Raw genomic sequence first — 17,519 nt, 5'->3', positions numbered from 1 at the left:
TCTCAAAGTTGCTAATATGCACGGTGGGTGTCTCAACGGAGGCCACCCACAATACTCGAGTAGGTCTAATTGCTCTCTATACTGCTTACAGTCCGTGATAGTTTGAGCTCTGCTAGAGGACAATAGTCAAGTGATGAAGGAGCTCCTCCTGTGGCTAGACTCGTAATTCCCCACTCAAATGTCCACTTCTTATTTACTTTGTTTCCACTTATGACTTCAATTCCCTATGCCATTATTATCTCGCTGTTTTCCACTTATATCATGTGAGTTTCCTCTCCGCTACCATTACCTCGCTTTCCGTTTTGTAATTTACCTCCCCTGATGATGCGATGTTATTCGTTGTCTTTTTGAAATTTTGTTTTCTTTCTAAAAGTTTCTAGTCTAAGAGCCCCCATAGACCCTTAGTAAAAGGGGCCTCAAATTTGAGGGCCCTCCATCTTTTAAAGGGCCCTTTTAAAATGGAAAACACCACCCCATACTTCACCACACCAGGTTGGTTACTTGCTATAGCCCTTCCATTTAATCTATTCTAGAAGTCCCTCCCTTTTGACCTAGTGTAGCCCTTCTAAAAGGCTTTACTTTTGATGTGGGGGGTGGTTGAGGCACCCCCTACCTAAATTGTAGCAGTTGCAACAAGTCACCACCTATTTTTTTGGATGATGGTAGCACAAAGTTAGGGAAAGGTATGGGGCACACACACAATTTTTAAAAGGCCCTCCAAAAACCCTTTAAAGGGCCCTTTAGAGGGTCAGCTATCACTACAAGTTTCAGACACTTTTACACCTATGAAAATTGAGTGTGAAGATCACTTTTCTCACTCTAGAGTGTGAATAACATTTTTTAGACTCAAAAAACTGCCATTCCAATGTAAATATTGTAGTTTTTACACATGAAAATTTTATACATCTTCTTTTTTACACTGAAAAAATTACATATGCTTTTTTATAGCAATGAAAAAAGAATTTCTATGTAAATTTTGTAACTTTCTTATGTGTAAATATTTACACGTTAAGCAATTCCATGTGTTTTTTTTGCAATGAGTATATTTTCTTACCTTCCAGTAGCATTTCAAGGATAATTTTTTAATTCAAATATAAACAGTGTGAATTTTTTTCACACATTCATAACCTTCATATATTTTCATCAAATATTTTCATATGCACAAATTTGTCACTCTTATGTGAGTCCCACTTAAATAATTATAAGAAACTATCTTTCACAATAGCTATTTTTCTCACCATCTATCTTTTTTACTGAGGATCGTGTGTAAATAAAACCTACAAACATACCAGCACCCGAATAACTGAAGGTCAAGAGCATGATTTTTTTCTCCTTCCAAGGTGGATGTTTAAGGTGGCTGCTGGTGCTTCCACTGTGGTTTCTCCGTGGAATGACGCCTCTCTTTATACCAATGGTTGTGCATATGTGCTTCTCATGCTATGCTCCACCACCATCTAGTAGCTTTGGGAAGGGCTTGACACATGCACAGATCTCTCGACACCATGTCAAAAGGGCTTCTACCTCAACCTGTGAATAGAGCGTATTTCGATATGATTTAAGTCGTCTTCACATTGCTTGATGATGTGGTAGAGAGCTTCAACATGACCTACTGTGCCCACCATAGGGTGCGATGTTGTTGGGGTGGTTGTCCACCATACGTGTGGGCAATATAGAGAGAAATGTTTAGGGCTTAAATTAAACACCAAATTCAAGTCTTGCACGTCTATTTTTCATGGCTTGTGTTTTTTAATTCTAAATAATTACCACAAGAAATAATGACATATATATCTCTTCTTTGTCCACTTTTCATAGCTTCAAATCTTTTCTAATTTTAGGTGAGCACAGATCTCTTCCTTTGTTTGTCTCTCCAATTACGAGAGAGAGAGAGAGAGAGAGAGAGAGAGAGAGAGAGAGAGAGAGAGAGAGAGAGAGAGAGAGAGAGAGAGAAGAGAGAGAGAGGAGAGAAATGAAATGAAATGAAATGTTATATTAACGTCTTCAAAAGGCCACAATGACCTATGAGACCTGAAAGTTACAAAGTGGTGGATTTGATACAAAGTCAGAGTAACAAAATAAAATAACCTAACAACAGTACAAAACAAAGATATATACTATGGGGTCCTAAGTTGGTCAATGCGAGTCAGACAAAAAACTAAGCAGAATAATGGGGCGGCTTGTTGGGATAGCTGAATCACAGGAGATATAGCATCGGTCGCTGGCGAAATCTCATGAAATGAAATGTTATATTAACATCTTCAAAAGTCCATAATGACCTATGAGACCCGAGAGAGAGAGAGAGAGAGAGAGAGAGAGAGAGGGGGGGGGGGGGGGGGGGGGGGGGGGGGGGGGGGGGGGTGGGACTAAGGTTTCTAAAGTGACAAAGTCTTTAAAGGTTGAAAAAGTGAGAACTCCAATGACTGACCCTATCAAGAATTTCTTATTCCTCTCTTAAAACAAGTAGGCATGACATTTGCATCATTGGCATTTTGAATTGGAGACCATTCATGAAGCACCTCTAAACATGTTTCCAAATCCTACCACTTGTTTTCTCCCTTAACATTCCAATAATCCGTGGTTGGATCCCTCCTCAAAAACCCTAGCGCGACTGCTTTTTGTTCTGTATTTATATTGAACACGACAGCAACCTTGAAAGATGGAGTAGACATGGAGGAGCTGCTTACAACCAATACTACATCTCCTATTTCCACCCATGGCCGTGCACATCCAACCTTGCCAGGTTGTAGCAACCAAGTTCGAAAAATGGTGTCGCTCATTTCATATATCACCTTGTTCTGGGTATTGCGCAAGGGTAGAAAGAAGCACTTGTGTAGTAAGGTGTATGTTGGTAAAAGACACTTCTTTTTGCGAGAAAAATCCACATCACTGATCACTCTCATCCCAGTGACCTTATGAAGTTGAAGATCATCTATTCCATTGCCTCCATTTATAAACTCCCCAATCAAGAACAACTCAATGCCTCTGTTATGCTCATGTGACAAGAAACCCGTGATCTTGCATACACCCCTTGCTTTATTTTGATGTTCTAAATTAGTATTTCTGCCTAAAGTGATCACCACATTGTCTTTTGCTTCATATCGCTCGCCGCATATGTATACTTTTGAGTAGGAAAATCCTTCTAGATGAATATATTGTTGGCCCCAATAACTCTTCAAAGAAATGATCTCCCAACCTTCAAGAGCCCTTTTTGTTGCTTTCAAACCATGTAGAGCAATTCCCTTTCTCTGAATCATGCTCAAGAAATGACATGGGCCAAGCCTTTGAGCATTCTTGTACAACTGTGTTGCTTGACCTTCAGAGGATGCAATTGCTAAGCACAACAGATGCCATCTTTCACAAGTTCCTAGCTCCATGCTAGCCTTTGAAAAACCTTGCGGCAATAAAAGAGTCTCATGTATGCATGAGAGTATCCTCTCTGAAGGTGACAATCCATCCTTCTCAATCTCCAACTGTTGCAAGGTTCTTGATAAAAGCGCTCGAGTGTGATAATGAGTGTACGTTAACTCATTGAACCTGTTATTGGTTGGAATCTCTACAATTCCCAACACGTTTCTCTCAAACTGGTAGCACCAAAGTCCATCATGGCTACTGTGGCGTATTATGTCATCAAACAACTCTCCAGAACCTATATACAAAGATTGACGTTATTTTAGGTCTCCATGTTATATAAGGAGTGCTTATTATATTTGTGGTGAATAGAAACACACACACCTGCCACGTGCTCTAGAGGAGAAACAGTCTCTCCTCCCTCTTCATCCATAATAATTCTCCATGCTGAAAGTAGTTTTCGGGTAGCATTGATGGTATCCAAAGTCCAACCATGAGTACGTGTGTAGTTGTAGAAGATATGAGCTACGTCAAACAAAATCATTCCCACATCTCTCAATGTCTTCTCAATGTCTGGAACATTATTTAAAATGTGTGGTAAACACCATTGAATAAACTTTTGATGCTCTTCTGCAATAAAATTTCCGTGGTGTCTAGTAGCACGCAACGGCCATCGTCCACTTCTACGAAGTGTTCGGCGAATTGCAGCAGTAACTTCATATATTGCATGAGTGATGGATGTTTTCATGCCATTGCTAGCCTTTAAAATAGCTGTTTAGCATACTTCTTGAAAATGTTCAGTGCAAGAATGTGCATCACATCATACACAAGATCCAAACTAATATCAAATCCATAGAGATGGTACAACCTCCAGAGTGGTGATTCTCCTGTTAGTCCTGCATTGGATAGAGTAGCGTTATACTCCTCCTTCGTTTGTTTTTGTCTTGAAAGTCTTATAGCTTCAAACATCTCTGTTACAGTCCTCTTTTCTGTTGGGTAGCGAGCAATATATTTATTCTTTGTGTATACGTACTTTGGAATGCATACCCCTTGAGTGATTTGCTTCATGGGAGGCTTATCCCGTCTACACCCGTTCTTGCCCCCATCCTTCAAACATCCTAGTTTACACTGGGCTGGGTGATCGCCTGTCCATGACATGAAAATTGCCCTTAGAATGCAAGAACGATATGCTATGTCCAAAGAGTTGTCAAATATGGCCGTTGGTGGATAGTTAAAATTGATGGAGAACCCATTAACAAAAGCCGACTCAAGTTCACATATTAAAGGCTCTAAAAGGTATGGAAGAATATTGCCATGTTTCTTTTCTAACTTCAATAAGTTGAGTGGCAAAAATAGCACTGGCAAAGGTCCAATAATTGAGTTTTTGCCACCGTTGAGGACCACCACTTCAACAACCCCACTATCTTTCGGCTTGGTTGAAGCCGTTTGGAAGCCATCCCAATGGCACATGAGTGCAAAATTTGAGGATCCCCCTAAAAAAACATGAAAGTTATGGGCATGATAAACATTGCTAAGATGAAGCCTATTCAAATTGATTGCAATATTGTCTCACCTTGACCATTCTTCTTGGCACTTTGATATTTTTTGCGTAATGTGAGCATAAGAACTCATATTCCTTGGTAATCTCATTCCAATTGTTGTTTAGCTCCGGACTACGCAAGGCGGTTGGAAAAGTCCGATAATACATGGCACAAAAACTATTGGGGCACTTAACTGGAATCTCCCACTCTTTCTGTGGGTTCCAAAAGTCTTTGCACATTCTTATTTTTTTCCCATCCCAGTAATTGTTGATAACATTGGTAGAGGTTGAACTGTCCGCTTGCCAATTACTTCTTGCCCGCCACATTGTAAGAAAATCATGACAAAACTCCTCGCACTGACATAGAAGACGCAATTGCTCGATAAACGAGATGTACTCAAATCGCACCATGTTTTTTCTCTCCTTGCCACAGACATCACAACGTCCACAGCATGTCTCACAATTTCTCTTGTGCTTATTCCTTGAAGAGGACGGAGAACATGTACATGGTAAAACATTCCCCACGTATATATCCTCTGCATCCGGGGGAAAAGAGTGGCCTTGTGTTGTTTTTCATCCTTGCCTATACAAAGTCGCCACTGTGTAGTTTTTAAAAGCCCCTTCTCTTTATATGAGCAAACACCTGCGTAATAGTTTGTGGTAAGGTGTTGTCTACTCCTGGAAAGTCTTTATCCATGACAATTTCTAAGAGTGACCTATTCTGCCTTTTTTTCATAGACCATTTTCCCTTTCCCTTTCTATTTGGGGGGAATATCATTCTCAATATTACATCTTGTGCAAGCAAAGGTGAATGAAAACTATCCAGATTGGATTGTAGTCTCAACACCCAGCTCTCAAGCTCACCCTGCAAAAGGGAACCTCTCTCTGAGGATGAACATGCCAATACTTGATCGCTATCCTCAACACATGGCTCCATTAGTCCTACATCACATAAACATACACAATTTGCTCACTTTGCTTGGTAGGTTGATTAAAAAAATGAAACAAAATGTATTCAACCACTCTTCAAATATACAAATGAAATTGAATAGAAAAAGGTTGTGTCCATCAATCACAATTCAAAGATACATACTCACATACAAAATGAATGAGCAAAAAACAATCATATTTGTCCTATAAAGTCAATGAAGTTGATGTCTTATGCCATCTAAACCTCTAACAGATCGCCTATCTCAGAGAGGCAATGTTCATGGCACCTCTCATCAATCTCAATACTCACACAATACCGGTCTAAGACCTCACACACTTTGGCCATATTTCGGACCCCAGCAAAACAATCTATTATGATTTCCCCTTCTTGAGTGCAGAGCGAAACTAGGAAACCAAAAAAGTTTGTGTGTCTCTCAGCTGCACCACGCAAGGCATTGCCGTCTTCATCTAGTGTCAGGTTTAGCTTCCCTGTTGGTAGCTCCACAAATGTATCAGACTTGTTGTTGAAAGATCCCTTCATGACTTTTAGTAATGCTTGCTCCCAATTTAATTCACGTGTACAATCTGGATGGGCAAAGAATGTAATCACTAAAGTGGAAACCTGCAAGGTAGCATTAAGAGAGTAAATTATTAGAGCTTAACCTATAAAAACTGTACAACCATAATCCTCAAGTGGTTTTGACTTACCTCTTCTACTTTCCCACGAACGATCCTTTTGCATTGGGTTGTAGTTTCCAAGAACATACTATGTACATACTGAAGTTTGGATTGCCCCATCACACATGACACAATTTCAAATTGATGCTCAATACCACTAGTAGTAACAAAGAAACCGTCATGGCTCAAGAACTCTGATGCAATGGTAACTGACGCCTTTAGCTTTTCTGAATCCCATTCATTCCAAGCTGGCAGTTCATCCTCCTCTTCAAATGGGTACAAGCCAGATGGAAGATCTGCCCATACAAGAGAGACAAGTGCATCCTCATAGAATCCACCTTGGGCTTGAAGTTTTTCTATAAACTGTCATATCATTACTGCATCTGAGTCTTTGGGGCCATTAAATGTATCAATTGCAATATGCAATATATCAGCATGTACAGGGAGATGAAATGGCACAAAAGCCTCCGGTGCATCCTCATCTTCATTTTCCCTTTGTGTTCGCGTAGTGTTGCCCTTCACCTTTTTTGTGGTGGTGTTTCTTTGTTTTTCTATGCTTTCCTTCCAAGTTATTACCTATTTTCTTCTTATTGGTACCCTTACCCTTGCAATCTGGACTTTGCACTACCTCTTTAAGAGTACCCTTACCACCTCTGGTACCTAGCTTGCCAGGAGACTTTATTGTATCCTTTCCACTCTTGTCAATCTTTTCGTGAGGGCTCCTTGTGTCCTTTCCACTTCTCCTTTCTCTTGTGTTTGTCACTGTGTCTTTCTTTGGAGTGCCGTGAGGGCTCCTTATATCCTTGCCACTACCACTACCACTTTCCTTTGCATTTGTTGTTGTATCTTTCTTTGAAGTGCTCGTTGCAGCTACTATTGGCTTGCACATAAGGCCTGTTTCCAAACCATGCAAAAAAAAATAAGTAGTGACTACTAAGCTCATCTAATATATTTTATTGAAATGCATTGAACTCACGTGTATGTATTTCTGTCTCCTCGACTGGATATTCACCTTCCAAATACTCTAAGAACCATGGCACCTCATAGAGATCCTTAGGAAGAGTCCTAGTTGCATCGAGCCATGAACGTGGGTACAATGATTTATATCCCAGAGATGAAACAACCTTCCACTCTTCAACGCTTGGCGGAATTCCTTGGATTTGACTGTTTCTCAATAATTCCGCGAACCACCTATAGAAAGACTTGGATCACCAATAAAAGTTGGGAAAAAGCCATTGATACATACATTATCTAGATCTAAAAATAAAACAAAGAGATTACCTATAGGCAAAACGTCTTGCGGTTTGCTCTAGGAAAGGCATGTTCTCTCTTTGGATCCCTGGTGTAAGCTTTGGAAGATGTTTAAATGAATAGCGAAGATGGACCTTTTGACACTTATCAAGAAAATCTCTTATTATTGAACTCCACGAGATGTATGAAACCTCGTCAACCTCTCTTATTAAATCAATTGCTCTCTCCACTATGCACTCCCAATAAGAGTAGCATGCAATATATGAGCGCCAGTCTTTGTCGCCCCCTTCGAAGCCCCATGCTCTTCCAATATCCTTGTTTAGAATGCGATCTAAAACAAAAACTTTTCTGCACTTGAAAAGTCATACAAATCAGTAATATTCATGCCAAAGGAACATATTAAACAAAAATACTTGAGACTACCTTTCTGGAGGAAGCGGTGCTCGGCTCACTGTAAGCAGTTTGTCCAAAGTTACGTTGTGATCGCTCTCCCAATTTAGATCGTAAATCTTATTAACCCACTCCTCCCCAAGGGCTGGGTTTGCCACTGCTACAAGCTTGAATCCTTTCTTCCCTTTGAAATGTTGTTCCACCTTGCGGATGGTTTGCTTGTACTATACAATGCTTTATACGCCGGGTCATCTTTGGGGACAACCACCTCTTCTAACCTATTTGAGAGCTCCAATTTGAATTCACTCTACATCAAAGTTGAGCATGTAAGGTTGAGCATAACATGAACTAAAAGAAACAAACAAAGAAGGTTATGAATGGCCATACAGAGTAGATAAGCTGCATGAGGAGGCCAAGTGGTATAGTCCATCAAATCCAAAGATGCCCCCTCTTGTCTTCAAAAAATTCTGCCTCTACCTCCTGTAGTGCCTCTTCATCAAAATATTTCTTCCAGCTATTTTCATTTCCAAGGGCAAGCCTTCTTATCAAGTGGATCTCGCTTGCAAGCGTCCTCTTGATATGTGTTTGTGTCAAACTAGCAAAACAATTCCATACATATTAGGGTTTTATGATATGATTTACCTCTATAACTCAAAATACATCCCAAGGTACCTTTCTCACCTATAAAGACAATCCAACGCAAACAGCATAGAGCATTCTTCATCTTCCGAGAAGGCAGTGATTGTACACTTAACACGTACAAACTTTGAGGCATCATCATGGCAAGCTTCACAAGATTAATTCACCACATTAATAAATTATAGTAAATAGGACACATACATATTGAGGTAACAAAATAATTTCTCACCTGAATTGACTTCTCTTGTCCAAGCCTTCAAACAATGATTTCCATCCCATACCACCAACTTTCGACCAACAAGATGTGCCCATGATTCAGATGCAAGCAACTCTCGATCAAACTGCCGATTCACCTCCCCCGAATAGGACTCATCCCATTCTTTTTCTTCTTGCTCACTTACTCGAATTATGTCGCCATTGGCCATTTTTTCCGAGACAATAAAATCTGCAAGAGTTGGCATGTAACCATGATGCCTAAACTTATGTGCCAAGTCATCAATATTGTTTCCCCTTGTGAGACGGACAGCTTCGTGACCATGAAGTCGGCACAAGGGAACCCAAGGAAGTGCTTCCTCACGTTGAACTACCTCGTGCTTGGCCATCCAATTCTCCAAGAACTTTGTGTCGAGCTCAACATATCTGCCCGTCGCCTTGACAACTAGCTGGGAAGATTGTAACCCCTCTTGGGTCGCACCTCTCACAACCTTGACTAGATCAGTTCCGACACCTTGCGAGCCCTCTTCCATGACCCTTTCGGAACTTTGAATGTATTCAGTCAAGATATTCAACAATGAGAATTTAACATAAAGTACTTACAGCTCTCCCAAATTCATTTTTAGCGTCTCTTTTTGTACCCGGATATGGTATTGATTCACAAGTTTGAGTTGGTTTAGTCTCATAGGTCATTTAGGCCACTTGAAGACGCTAATATATCATTTCATCTCTCTCTCTCTCTCTCTCTCTCTCTCTCTCTCTCTCTCTCTCTCTCTCTCTCTCTCTTTCTATCTCCCATTGTATGAGTGATCACAAAGATCCCACAAAATACTAGCTAGTAGCACTCCCAAATTCAGCTTTTAGCATCTCTTTTTGTACCGAGACATCGTATTAGATTCACAAGTTTGTGTCCGTTTGGTCTCACAGGTCATTTTGGCCAGTTGCAGACGCTAATATATCATTTCATCTCTCTCTCTCTCTCTCTCTCTCTCTCTCTCTCTCTCTCTCTCTCTCTCTCTCTCTCTCTCTCTCTCTCTCTCTCTCTTTCAGCCATTTTTTCTCTTTCAGCCATTTTTTGACCTAGTAGACAGCAGTTCACTCTTTTGACCATAACTTGCTCATCCGAACTCCGATTTAGGTGATCTATAGCTTCAATCGAAGAGCACGAAGCCCTCTACGCATTGATGTAAAGACAGAATTTTTCTGTGTAATGGAAGGCTTTGCTGTAACAGCATCTCATAACTGAAAAAACTGTCAAAACTTTTTGTTTTTGTTGCCGACTTGAAGCAATGTCAGACAAAACTCTCAAGGATGGAAAAGCCACACTCGCCATGGAGAATGATGCAAAATCTCCAAGGAATTTGGATGCTAATCCAACCACATCGTCTACAACAACGAAAGAAATGATCATGGCTTACTTGATCTCGTTACAGAAAATCGTCAACGAGCAAGGTGAAGAGTTGCGCGCACTTGCAATGGAGAATGGTACTTTAAGAGCTCTCGTTGTGGAGAATGAGCACCTCAAGAAGGTTCTTGAAATGCAAACAACACGCTTGATGCATCTTGAGAATGAAGTTCAAGAATGTAAACGCTCTCTTCTTGACATGAATGTAGTGAAAGAGCGCTTGAGCAAAGTTGAGAGTGATCATGTATTGAAAGAGGAAACGATAGATACAATACGACATGATGTATGTGAGATGAGAAATGCCTCCAAATCATGGGCTGATATATGTAAGGATAATGTGGTTTCTACATCTCCTATCACGCAAGCCGTTGTCCAAGCAAAGAATGTAGAGAATGTGGACACTCAAGAATTGCAAGAACGACAAAAACGCTCAAAGAACATCGTCATTCGTGGAATCAAGGAGGAAAGCATGGAAACACCCCAATCTCTTGCGGTTGCTATTGAAGATTTTTTTGCTACACACTTTGGCATGTCAGGAATCATGGAAAAGCCACTTGAAGAAGATGCAAGTCCACCCAACAAATAGGGACACATGATCTATAAGACCAACTCACGCTTGCGAATAAGCTTTTGGAATTGTAACGGGTATCCATTGAATGCGGGAATTGGCATTGATGAGCTTACCAATGACTCCGATGTGATACTTCTTGTCGAAACATGGGAGCATGATGCGCAACGAATTCTTGGATTTGACAAATACGATGTGCATTCTTTGATGTGGGCCAAAAATGCAAAGCAACGAAGAGGCCAAGGAGGCGTAGCATGTATGACCAAAAAGGGTTTGAAAGATGTTTCCATTGTCAAAGAAGATAAGTATAAACGCTACTTATGGCTGAAAATCAGCCCACCAAATGGTCAAGTCATGTTTGTGGCCGGTTGCTACATTCCTCACTATGACTCCAACTTTTATGCTTGCTTGAATATGGATAGAGATCAGCCCTTTGCTGAACTAGAGGAAGACATTGCTCATTACAAGGATCAAAGTGAAGTCATTGTTTTTGGAGACATGAATGCTCGCACAAATATGTTACAACACGACACACAACAAGTCGACATGCCGCATGTCTCAAGAAGAGTGGATGACTCATACATGTATAATCGAAGTTCTAATGATGCAAAAGAAGTGGATCACTATGGAAAGTCACTTCTACATATGTGCAATAGTACCGGAATGCTCATTGCAAATGGTGTATCTCTATGGCAAGGCACCAATGACTTTACATGTAGAAAGCACAATGGTGCTAGCATGATTGACTATATGTTGTTCTCAGAAGCCACTCTAGAATGCATACAAAGCTTTACACTCGGTGAATGGAATCCGGAATCGGATCATAGGATGTTATGTATTGACCTCAAGTGTGGTAAACGGCCCGAGCATGTAGCCTCCAATCATGATGTGAATCATTTGTACCTACGTCTACACTTCAAACGAGCACTTATATATGCTGATATGGTGGACCAAATGTTAAGCATGATAGAGCATCAAGAGAGCCCAACATTAGAATGCAAGTGGAAAGTTTTCAAAGAAGTAATTTTCTCTTGTGCGAAGGAATGCTTTTCGGTGAAACACGTGTCTTGCAAAAGGTCTAAGAAGGGTGGCACCAAGAAGAAATGGTTTGACATGGAATGTAGTCAAGCCCGAAAACACTTGCTAAGATTGGATGCAATCAAAGACAAGGAAGTTTACTTGGAATGTTCACACACATACAAAGCACTTGTTCAAAAGAAGAGGAGAAGGTGGGAAGTCGAAAAACAACTTCTTTTAGCACAAGAGAAAGCACATGCATATGGCAAGTTTTGGCAAAATCTAAAAGGCAAGCGTGTATATGCATTGTAAAAAACCTCTATGAGCAACCCAATGTTGATAAGATGGAGGGTTGTAGCTCCTTTCCATTTATGTCTCCCTTCTTTACCATTGAAGACGTACCGCGCGCTTGAGAAACTTGCTACTCGCAAGGCAGGTGACCTTCAAGGTGTCAAGGCTGAAATGATTAAATGGACAAGCAAGAAACACGATATTGGATATGCGATATGTTTAACCTTGCACTTCAGTATGGCATGCCTCATGATTGGAGTGAAAATTGGATCAAACCTTTGCACAAAGGAGGAGATGTAAACAATGTGAACAAATATCGCACTATAATGGTTGGTTCTTTGATGGCAAAGTTATTTGGATGTATCATGGAGATGAAGATAAGTGAATGGGCTGAAAAGAATGGCAAACGTGCGCTTGGCCAAGCAGGTTTTCGAAAGCATCATAGCACTATTGATCACCTTGTCACTCTTAGAGTTCTTATGGAAGCGTCTCGATTGAAAGGAAAAAAGTTGTATTGTTGCTTTGTGGATTTCAAGAAAGCTTTTGACATGGTACCGCGACGAAATCTTTGGAGACGTATGCAAAGTCTTCAAGTGCCGAGAGAATTTATGCATGCAGTCTTTCGCATCCACCAAAAATTGATATGTCGATTACATATGGGAGATGGAATTTCAGAATTTTTTGCAAGCACTATTGGTGTCAAACAAGGATGCCCACTTTCCCCAACCCTCTTTGAGCTACTCATTGATGAATTGGAATGCATGGTTCTTGATTATATGCAGCAAGAAGGCATAGAAGAGGTTAAGATTGGAAATGCAGTGATCATGCTTTTGCTTTATGCCGATGATGTAGTGCTCTTGGCACATACCTTAAAAGATGCACAAAAGCTTATGAGTGTCTTGAAACGCTTTTGCCTACATAGTGGGTTGATCGTGAATGGATCCAAAACCAAGGTTATGCTTGTAAAGAACCTCAATGACGAACATCCATGCATTGTATACAACAATGAGAAACTTGAAGTGGTAGATCACTTCAAGTACCTTGGCCTTGAGGTTCCATCCAATCATAAATGGAAGGATTGTGCAATGCGTCGCTTGGAAGCCGGAAAGAGGGCTTATTATACATTTGAGAACATGTGCAATGCAGGAGAGATCAAGTGTTGGGCTCTCAAAAAGTACCTCTTTGACACATTGGTGACACCGGTGCTTCTTTATGGAGTGGAGGTGTGGGGTGGAAGCATCGGGAAGTCTACTTGGAAAGAGTTTTTGAGAATGTCCAAAAGCGTTTTCTCACCAGCTTTGTCCAAGTCAGACACAAACCACCTACATGCTCTTACTTCTTGAGTCCGGATTGCTTCACATTGAGGTCTTGGGCATGGAAAGGGTTGTGGAGTACATGCGTAAGACACAACGTAGACCTTTGCATCGCTTTCCTAGAATCGCATATGAAGCAAGTCAAAAGGTTCAAAAGACATGCAAGAGCAAAATACTAAGTTCGGGGTGGATGCTTGATATCAAGAAATGGTTTGGAAGATGGGGCATGTCACTTGGTCAAGGATGCGTCGATCGACTCCCAAGTTAATGAGGCCTTCTTACAACGCCAATGTATCATGGCTTGGGAGAAATCCGGAGGTTCCGGCTTCAGCCATTACACCACACACATTGCCCCAAACTACAAATCTCTTTTCTTCTCGGAACGAGGTAACCGAACCCATTCCTACATCCTTGAGCCCATCCCATTGAGTGCAATCCGCACCATTGCCTCCATTCGTCTTAGCTCCCATTCTCTACGCTGCGAGATAGGACGTTGGGGCACTGGCGAGGAGTGTCATCGACTTTGCACCTTATGCCCTCGTCAAGTGCAAGAGAGTGAGTACCACACACTAATTGAGTGCTCAGCTTTTGACCACATTAGGTCCTCTTTTCCCCATATATTCAGCCATGAGCTCTCCCTACATACCTTCCTCTCCCAACCACGATGTGGACTCTCTATTGCGACGCTCATTTCAGCCATTTTTGAGCATCGAGAGTCACTTATGAACTCCACTCACACCACGTGACATGTTCATTTGGTCCCATAGGTCATATTTGACCTCCCAAGACGATAATAGAACTATCTCTCTCTCTCTCTCTCTCTCTCTCTCTCTCTCTCTCTCTCTCTCTCTCTCTCTCTCTCTCTCTCTCTCTCTCTCTCTCTCTCTATCTATCTATCTATCTATCTATCTATCTATCTCCCATTGTATGAGTGATCACACAGATCCCACAAAATACTTGCTAGTAGCACTCCCAAATTCATTTTTTAGCATCTCTTTTTGTACCGAGACATCATATTAGATTCACAAGTTTGTGTCCGTTTGGTCTCATAGGTCATTTTGGTCACTTGAAGACGCTAATATATCATTTCATCTCCCTCTCTCTCTCTCTCTCTCTCTCTCTCTCTCTCTCTCTCTCTCTCTCTCTCTCTCTCTCTAGTTGCCACATGTGACCAACACTACCATAAGACTTTCTGTCACCTAAGTAGAACTGATTGCACCATGATTTAGACACATATAGTTTGCATATTGTTGATCCATGAGGTCCATCACCATCCAATCGTATGGTGCTCTCTCTCTCTCTCTCTCTCTCTCTCTCTCTCTCTCTCTCTCTCTCTCTCTCTCTCTCTCTTTTCGCTTACCAAGCTTAGGGTGGGTCGACAAACTTGCCTCTATGCGCAGGAGATCAAAGCACCGGACTTCGTGCACCTTCGATCGCGCACACTGATTTTAAAACGCCACGCTGAAGCTGCAGCCCAATCGTTACTAAATTATTGAGTTTTTAAAACTCTTCAAAAGCTCAAAAGCAGCGAGCTGCGCCAGTATAAGCGATACCCGTTTTTAAAAATCTTCAAAAACAAAGCAGTAGCGCCCGGCACTACTGCTAAAGAAAAAAACGCAATCTCGTTTTGGCGGGTCCCTCACTCCCCTCGTGCGTAATGATCAGACGGACGTTCAATTAGATTTGCAGCGGGCTCAAAAAAATCTCACTCTCAACTGGCCGCCCTGGCGAACGGTAGCTCCAATTAGTTGGTCTTCTCGCGAGCGCAACCTCTACTTATACGTCGTCATCCTGCAGTGGCCATCGACCTTGCAGCGCAGTGGCCATCGATCACGGGTACACGCCATGTTCGTTTTTTCTGTGCGCAGCCAGCTAACTCAACACGTGAAATGAAATGTTATATTAACGTCTTCAACAGGCCATAGTGACCTATGAGAGAGAGAGAGAGAGAGAGAGAGAGAGAGAGAGAGAGAGAGAGAGAGAGAGAGAGAGAGAGAGAGAGAGAGAGAGGTGGGCATTCGTGTGTGTGTGTGTGTGTGTGTTAGAGAGAGAGGGGAGTGGAGAGCCTCAGCAAGGATGGTAGTTGGGGTGTTCCTGGCAGGGTTGCTGATGATAATAGAGAATAGGGGCCAGGTGGATGGAGCCGTCGATTGTAAGGCAACATCGCTGGCTGCTTGGGCTATGTCAAGTTCAAAGGTGCTGCCCCTTCTCGCACTTCTGTGTGCTGTACGGGAGTCAAGCAAATTGACGCCATGGCCACCACGCAGCCCATCCGTCGAGAAATCTGCACCTGTCTTCAAAAGACCGCTGCAACCATCTGTGGTGCCAAGCATGCCTTCAGCGCTCCCAGGTTCCTTGAGCTATCATTCTGCCTGGCTGGATCCCTTTGATGTAATGAGACGCTTTCTAATCTACTTTGTCTCCAAAAGAGAGAGAGAGAGAGAGAGAGAGAGAGAGAGAGAGAGAGAGAGAGAGATAGATAGATAGATCTTATTATCGTCCTCGGAGGTCAAATATGACCTATGGGACCAAAGTTACATGTGATGTAGTATGTGTACGGATGATGAGTGACTCTCGATGCTCCAAAATTGTAGTGATGAGAGTCGCAATGGAGAGCCACACTTTGGCTGGGAGAGGAAAGTGTGTAGGTCTAAGTTATGGATGAAAAATGTGAGAGAAGCAAGTTCGGATGTGATCAAAAGATGACACTCTAGTAGTGTTGGTACTCAGACTCTCGAACTTGCAGTGAGCATAATGTGCACAATCGATTTGACTCTTCTCCATTGCCCCAACGCCCTATCTCGCATCGAAGGAAATGGGAGCTAAGCCGAATTGCTGCGATAGTGCGTATCGCGGACAAGGAATAGGCTCAAGCATGTAAAGTGTGAGTACGGTTTCCTCTCTCAGCGAAGAACATGGTTTTGTAGTTGGGGGCAATATAGGTGGTGTAAATGTATGAAGCGGACCCACCGGATTTCTCCCAAGCCGTAATACATTGGCGTTGTAGAAAAGCTTCATTCACTTGAGAGTCAATTGAAGCATCATGTAGCAAGTGTAATGCATCCCATCTCCCAAACCACTTCTTTATGTCTTTCATCCATCCCGTGCTCAAGATCTTGCTTTTATGCGTCTTTTGAACTTTTTTGCTTGCTTCCCATGCAATTGTAGGAAGTCGATGTGAGGGTTTTGACGCATCTTTATCATGTACTCCACAACCCTTTCCATGCCCATAACCTCAATTGGAAGAGATCCCGACTCAAGAAGTAGGAGCATATATGGTGTTTGTGTCTTAACTTGGAGAAAGTTTGTAAGAAAACGCTTTTGGACATTCTCAAACTCTTTCCAAGTAGACTTTGAGATGCTCCCACCCCACACTTCAACTCCATAAAGAAGAACCGGTGTCACCAATGCATCAAAAAGATACTTCTTGAGAACCCAACACTTGATGTTTCCCGCATTACACATGTTCTCAAATGAATAATATGATCTCTTTCCCGCTTCCAAATGACGCATAGCACATTCATGCCACTTGTGATTGGATGGAACCTCAAGGCCAAGGTACTTAAAGCTCTCAACAACTTCAAGTGTCTCGTTGTTGTACACAATGCATGGATTCTCCTTATGGTTGGTTTTCACAAGCATTAGGAAATTTCGGAGGTCATTTGGAGGGCCTTCTAAGAAAATGTATTTTTTGCACTCTCTCTCTAGAAAAAATGGCAAATAAAAGAGCTGGGTCTTTCATAGTAAAACTTCAAAAAGTGTACTTTAAGTAGATTCCTTACTCTTCTGAACATTCGTTCGTAGTGATTGAGGGATAATCCTCTTTTCAGTTGCATTGAATGAACCTCGTCAATATGGAGGGAATGAGGCTAACATGGAGGGACGAATCCGCAGCCGCTATTCACTTTCCATTAAACCTGCACATTTGGCTAATGGCGC

General features: G+C 41.7%; 1 protein-coding gene across 1 annotated transcript; it reads right to left on the bottom strand.

The window, feature by feature from the left end:
• Window positions 1-2,534: 2,534 nt before the first annotated feature.
• LOC147456875 (uncharacterized) lies at window positions 2,535-3,251 on the bottom strand. The gene has a single exon (XM_086513248.1). It carries the CDS (start codon window positions 3,249-3,251, stop codon window positions 2,535-2,537), a length of 717 nt encoding a protein of 238 aa, XP_086369374.1.
• Between the last annotated feature and the right edge of the window lie 14,268 nt (window positions 3,252-17,519).

Source organism: Adiantum capillus-veneris, chromosome 5 (assembly GCF_014529385.1).
Source record: "Adiantum capillus-veneris isolate H3 chromosome 5, ASM1452938v2, whole genome shotgun sequence".
In the NCBI taxonomy this organism is placed as follows: Eukaryota; Viridiplantae; Streptophyta; class Polypodiopsida; order Polypodiales; family Pteridaceae; genus Adiantum; species Adiantum capillus-veneris.
Note: the sequence above shows the minus strand (reverse complement) of the source record. Positions and strands in the feature narration are given on the sequence as shown.